The 7,077-nt window shown below is 37.5% G+C and overlaps 1 protein-coding gene across 6 annotated transcripts; it reads right to left on the bottom strand.

Moving 5' to 3' along the window:
- Positions 1–483: 483 nt before the first annotated feature.
- Positions 484–6,617, bottom strand: LOC132636249 (uncharacterized membrane protein At1g16860-like). Of its 6 annotated transcripts, none has more exons than XM_060352998.1 (5): positions 6,426–6,610; positions 4,338–5,268; positions 3,293–3,448; positions 1,174–1,385; positions 484–969 (listed from the first exon to the last, which is right to left on the bottom strand). In XM_060352998.1, the coding sequence occupies exons 2-5, from the start codon at positions 5,145–5,147 to the stop codon at positions 777–779; spliced, it is 1,371 nt and encodes a 456-aa protein (XP_060208981.1). In that variant the 5' UTR covers positions 5,148–5,268; positions 6,426–6,610; the 3' UTR covers positions 484–776. The 6 variants fall into 6 exon arrangements, with proteins under 6 accessions (XP_060208981.1, XP_060208982.1, XP_060208985.1 ...); XM_060352999.1 differs by having other exon boundaries at positions 4,338–5,285; XM_060353002.1 differs by lacking the exon at positions 6,426–6,610 and adding an exon at positions 6,167–6,411.
- Positions 6,618–7,077: the final 460 nt, after the last annotated feature.

The raw sequence follows: 7,077 nt of genomic DNA on the forward strand, positions 1-7,077 counted from the left end.
ACACGTGGCAGTACTGTATTTCACTGTCTACCAAGATTTTAGTTCTCTATGCCACGTCAGCACTTAGTGTGGCGTTTATTATACTTTAAGATAGTTCAAGGAGTAATAAGACCCCGTAAAGAAAAAGTGTCTCCGAAACTTCAGGTATAATTTAAGGGTACTTTTACCTTATCCCTTACAATTCCGTCACACAATTATGTACAGAATTACATATTTTCTTAAAAATTAAAGTACAGCTTAAATGGCAACGATCAAAGAGGGAACTCCGTGAATGCTTTACAAATTCGTACCAAGTCCTAGTTTGCAACTGGAATCCAGAAAATACATGGAATGTAACTCCAAATATATGTAAAAGTATCAGTACCAAGCTTTCTCATTGTTTGATTTTCAAGATTCCCAACAAGCAAAGTCAGGCCGCAATAGCAGTTTGTACATTTTGCAAGAACCTCCTAGAGAGTGGCTAAGAGGCCACAAAAAAATTACTAATACCAAATAAACATATGTTATATCCATTGGGGAATAATGTTTGGTAAAGCCACCAATGTCAACAAAAGTATCTTGATTTTCTAGCCATAAGAATTCTCAAAAATCCTCAGTAATCAACATGTTGCCTCTACACAATTGATGACACCAACGCCATTACACGAAGAATAGAAATGAAATAAAATAACAAATCGAATCAAATCGACAAACTATACATCTGGTTAACCAAGTGAAGAGGGTTTTTCGACGTATTTAAAACAAAAACAGCACAGCCTTCTTGAATGATAAAAGTGCTAAACTGGAATGACATCAATCTTTGAACTGTCCTCACATCTCAAAACGATGCCGTCAAGACTGGCTGGAAGAATGCATTTAGCCCATTGACATCCTGTTGAAAATGGTTCTGGAGGAGGAACAATCATCAGAACGTTATCGTTCCGTTGGACAACTCCCATTACACTGACAGTGCTACCCTCTTTTATATACCTGAACAAAGATGTGGGAGAGGAAAAGCCAAACTAAGAACAACATGCATGTCAAGGATAAAAAAAAAGCTAATAATTCTACAAGTAACTAACTGTAGAGGGTAGAGCCTGCATCTAGATATGACTGAGCATGTTGCCTGTTATTAATCAAAGAATGCAAGCAGAAGAAATATTCAAGATTCTTTGAGGTTGCATTAAAACATACCCTTCTTTCAATCGCATTATTCGGTCATCACTGGATAGATTTCTCGCTGCTAGCCATCTGACAAATTCAGGCGACATGCCCCTATTTGATTGATCGATATCCACAACAGTAGACTCTTCAACATAAGGGGTTACTCTTGCACCATACCCAGTTTTGACCAAAGCCCTTAAACCAGACTGGAAATCAGAGATATAGAAATCAGAGACATGCCCCTGCAAAGACAAAGGATGACTTCAGTTTTCTGTAAGAATTATCTGAATGAATTACACAGCATATATGAACACATAAGCGTAAATTATGTGATAAAAATAAATAAAGGGAAGGAGAAGGGTAGGATGAAAACAACAAACAAGGGAAGGAGGTTCAATTTAACTTAAAATGAGATCACATAGCAGTATCAAACAAACAAGGCATTCAATAGGTAGACAAACAAGGCATTCTGGACAGGAACTCACTGGTATAACATACTTTGCAACCTTAGAAGTCTTTAGAACACTTCAAGAAATCAATACTTTTCTAGATTACAGAGACACAGCCTCATTCGGTCCCGAGAACTTTTCCGTCGGTTAATTGGAGCAACACTCTGAAGCATGTTTTTATTGGTTCACTTCCATATGCAGACGAACTTTGTTTTCTATAAGCTGGAATTCCAAAAATTTCTATCGTATCATGGTGATAAGTTATTTGAGGTAAGCTTGGAAGAGATCCAGTCAAAGGGCATTAGGATTCCTACTCCTCCCTAGAAACAAGAATTAGATAGTTCCCTAAAAGTTGGAGCCTCTTTTTAGCTTGAAAATGAATCAAACACTACAATTCGCTCCACGACCACCAGCTCCAAAGCAAGAGCTCAGACAAACAAAAGAGGAAGACAAAGAGAAGAAAGTAGATAATAAGAGAGTTTGAAAAAGGATCCTGGTGCAACCTCATTGTTAATGAATAAAAGTATAATTATCGTCACAAATTTCTGTCAAGCATAATTAATGAGATCCAAATTTCACATAGAAGTGATGACTGTAAATCCATTTCACAAGTTCTTATCATGATTTGGGATATCAACGAGTTCCAATTCATAATTAATTTATAGATCTCCAAATAATATTGCTGCAACATCATGTGAAATATTAATTGATCGTATTAAGTGTTATTTACTTTTTATTTAATCTCGTCTATACGACAAGGAGCAGATTTATGACCTTATCTCGAATCTGAGAAGCTTTGTTGCTTTATTATGTTAGGAGTTTAGTTAGAAGATTCCTGGATTTACTTTTGTCCATATTGTTATTCTTTCCTTATTCAGATTGTATTTCTCCACATTTCATAAAACTCTTGTATTCCGACCAAGAAACTCTCAATGTTGAAAACTCATAAAGCAGTGCGACAGGCTTACAACTCCAGACAAGCCCAAAACTTTGTCGATGTTTTCAAGTTTCTCAACTCTAAGCTGTCTGCTATTTTTCTTTGACTTAAAGTATATCTGTTGATGCTTGCATCAGGCTAGACTGTCTACATTACACCCCCTTAGGGTGCGGCTCTTCCCAGACCCTTCGTGAACATGGATGCTTCGTGCACCCAGCTACCTTTCTTTTAATTAATGACTAGCTGCTGAATTTAGAGACCTCGAGATCTCACTTTAAAACTTTTCATGCAAAAAAGAAGAGAAAAACAACATAAGAATGATCCTTGTCCGGCAAGGGTGGCACAGTTAGTTGAGCATGGGACTTCCATAATGGAGGTCTCAAGTTCGAAACCCCCTGCCTACAATAGCAGGAGATTTGCTTTCTTGCTTTCTGGGTCGAGCTCGTCGCACGGGGGTTGCCTAGTGCGGGTTATCTCTCTTGTGTGGTTTGTGGGCTATTGCACAGCAGCAAGGTTTACCCTATGCGCACCCGAAGGGTAGCGGCTACAGATTCCCTTGTCATAAAAATATAAAAAATAAATAAAAAAAAGGAATGATCCTTGAACACATTCTCCTTTTCAATATTTATATTGGGGAAAATAAGCAATATCCATATAGCATTAATTAGTTTCCATCATCACGGGCCACCAATGCAAGGAGGAATGCACAATGACATTGATTTCTTTCTAAATGAACAATAGGACTTATACAATCTTTCCTCACCTCGAATGCACGAAGACCCCAAGAAAACCGACGATGTCCTGGGTTGGCAGTTTTTGAATCCCACCCTCGGTACTCGTATAAGCTTGTGACAGTATAAACACATCTAGAAACCTTCAGAAATGAGGATTCAAGAGGGACATTTCCACAGGTAACTACCTGCAAAAGCATAGAACCAGGATAGGGTACCCAAAACAGGTTCAAAATCCAACAAGAACAACATAAAAAAAATAAAAATAAAAATACAAGCTTAACAATATCTATTAAATCCAAGCAAGTTACTCATAACACTAGGAAGAGTATTTTAAGCTAAAGAATCCAAGTTAACCGAAAAAAGAAGCTTTAAAAGGAGAATCTTCTAGAAGTTAGAACAACAAATATTTCATTTTCCAATTACTATTGTCCTCAGCAACTAGTGGAGTACAGTTGTAGAAGAACCATCTTCTATGAAGTCCTTTACATGTTGTTGCAGCCAAAGTGAGAAGTGCCTAAAAGACAATATAGAAATTTTGCAGGTTTTTTCAATTGCAATCCTCCATTACAAAAAGGACATCTTATAATTCTAATCCTCAGATCCCCAACTGTAAAGTTTGGACGCTTTAAAACATCATTTCTTTTTGCAAAGCATTTGAAAGAATATGTTTCACCAAAAACTAATAAACCAAAGTGAACATAGAACTTGTGATCATCGACAGCAGTCTCATAAACACAATAGATACAACGATACTCCAGTGACAGTAACAATTTTTTTATGATTCAACACTACTGCATCTATTCAAGACATAAATTTAATCAAGAGTTAAATAAACCAGTAATGATAACTTCAAATCAAGCACTTACCTGAACTAACAGTAACACCCTAGTTCAAGATCAACTTTAAGCAATAGAAATCATTACTACTCTACCATGTTCACATGTCACCGGACATTAGTAAAGGGAGCATAACTATGACAAATGACAATTGTAGTAGCTATGTATTTGAGAGAATGAGATAGGAAGAGCGATAAAGGAAGTGTACACAAAGGTTTCGCGCAAAGACAATACATACCCCAGAAACTTTAACAAATTGGCCATCTTTTGCAGTTCTAAGCTCAGCATCTGGGTACTGAGAAATGAGACCAACAATAGCTTTTCTTCCATAACAAGTATTCCATGTGAACACCACACAGACTACAGCAAATAGGACAACAACAACTACGAGAAGAATGGGGTTGTGCACAGCAGCAAGGATAAAGCCACCAGCAATAAATCCCATCACAAATAAAAGAACGATGGACCAAAATATTGTCTTTGGGAAGTTCTTGCGGAAGGAGTATTCTTCACACTGGTTAATGCGAGTAACAGCTTGGTTATTAAGTATAGAATAATTCTTCTGCAGCTTGATTGACCCAGTTGAATCCAAGGGACCTGACACTTTTCGAGGACCTCCAGCAGAATTTAGAGGACCAGATGTAATAAGGCCTGTGGTAGGGAGTATTGGTGGGATAGGGCCAGAATTTTGACGGGACGGAACAGTACCTCCTCCACCTTGAGGACCAGAGGACTTCTTCATAGGCTCCCCATGTTTATTTAGAGGCCCAGAGTTGGTCTTTTTCAGAGAAACATATCCAGGACCACCACCAGAAGTCATGGATCCTGTTCTCAATGGGGCATTGTTGATAGGTCCAGATTTCCGAGACCTCGAGCCATCTGTTGGGGTAACAAACATTTTCCCGAGTTCTCCAGACTTTTTAATATCCCCACCGGTATAAGGCATGGAAACTGAGCTCATAGTCGGGGCCTTTTCTTTCGGCTGCTCAGGCCGGCCAGATACATAAAGGCCACCGCTCAACTGATGAGATGGGAATCGAGAACCCATAACACCAACCTAACTATCAGCCAATTCGCAATGACAACAGTCCCTAACACCCTTGAACAGAAACTTGTTAACAGGCTCTAAAGCTCACTTTAGCTCACCGTATCCAGCAGTGTGGTTGTACCTATTTCAATAGAAATACTGTTTAAACGTTTAGATAGCAGTAAATACTACAACAACAACAACAAACCCAGTGTATTCCCACAAGTGAGGTCTGGGGAGGGTAGGATGAAGGCAGACCTTACCCCTACCTTTGTGGGAGTAGAGAGGTTGTTTCTGATAGACCCTCTGGCTCAAAAAAGCAAAATCAAGGCAGAATTAAAAAGAAAATAGCGACAGCAGAATCACAAGAGGAGCAAAACAAAGAAGCAACATGTAGTAGTAAAATCGAAGAATAAGATACTACGCGAATTCTAAATAATACTACTAAATAAGGAGAAAATGAGCAGAGGAGACTAGCCCCGTGCCTCTCCCACATACAAGAACGACACCCTCGGCTACCTACTACCTTCTACCCTAATCCTCAACCTCCATACCTTCTACCCTAACAATGTAGGGTAAATACTACATTGTTAAAAAAGCACATCTAGGAAACTGATCCACCTTTAGAACAACATCTATTCCCACATACTTGACTTAATTGAAAACTCAAACAGCTCAATCACACAAGTATAGCTTCCAGTAAGTGTGCCAAAAATCACAAGCAAGAAAATTCAAGATAAACGCATCAAATATATTCTGAAATCCACCATTAAATGACAAAAAAATGATTAAAAGGATAAGGTGGGGCAAATGCACATAGATTTAAGCTGTCATTTAGCAATAACAGTAAGAGAATGAGGGATAATACTGACAAATATGCATCACAAATTACAGATCTGGATACCAGTTTACTGAATTCCTCTCAACTCAAATCATGTCCCCATACTAAAGGGTAAAAAAGGCAGACATATCAATTTGAGAGATCACAGATTAGAATGCAAGAGTTCTGTTGCTCGAACTCTCCAAAAATATTGTCCCACCCGTGTCGGATCTTTCAAAAATACACTGCTTTTCAAGAATCCGACACACACCCATCTAACATTTTTTGAAGAGTCCGAGCAACGCAGCTTTACATATGTAGCTCCGACTCTCCAGAAATGCTGCCCGAGCCTCTGTCAGATCCTCTAAAAATGCACTATTTTTCAAGAATTCGACACACACCCATCAACATTTTTGAAGAGTAAGCTTCAAAAAAGCAAATTTTCAAGAATCAGAAAAAGAGAGAGAGAGATCACAAACCCTAAGCTTTTGTGCAAAGGAAGAACAAGGGAATGTGAGACATTGTGCAGAGTCTAAGGAAAAATAGAGTAGAGAATAGTATGAAGCAGTAACATGATTGGTGTTATTGTTGTTTGGTAATAATAGTGGTGTGGTGTTGCTTTCTTTGATGGGGAAATTATAGTGGACAACTGAAAACACACACTTTACCTTACTTTTATTTTTGCTGCTCTTCTACTCCTCTCTCTCTCTCTCTTTTAAGTAACTTTTTTTAAAAAAAAAAACCTTTTGTCTGCGGTCATATTTCTTACCTATATACTACCACTAAGTTCTGAACTATTTTTGTTAAATTTTCAGAATGTTGTAAAATACAATTTAGGCCTCACATTTTTTGAAGATCTTGAATAAGGAAATAAAATATTCAATTCAGTAACAATGGAGAATGAAGGAAAAGAGTACTTCAAATCAGAGATTTATAAAATATTGTATATTTTAAGGTAAAAAAAATATATAAAAGATCTTTGTAACAAACGAAATAGACCTTTTTCCCTTCTCCATTACTAATTCGTGAAAGGGTCAAAAATGCCCTTAACTTATTAGAAATGATCAAAAATGTCATTTTTTCATTTATTAGACCAAACTTGCCATTCATTCCACCTAATTGAATAAAAAA

This window comes from Lycium barbarum, chromosome 4 (assembly GCF_019175385.1).
Source record: "Lycium barbarum isolate Lr01 chromosome 4, ASM1917538v2, whole genome shotgun sequence".
Taxonomy (NCBI): Eukaryota; Viridiplantae; Streptophyta; class Magnoliopsida; order Solanales; family Solanaceae; genus Lycium; species Lycium barbarum.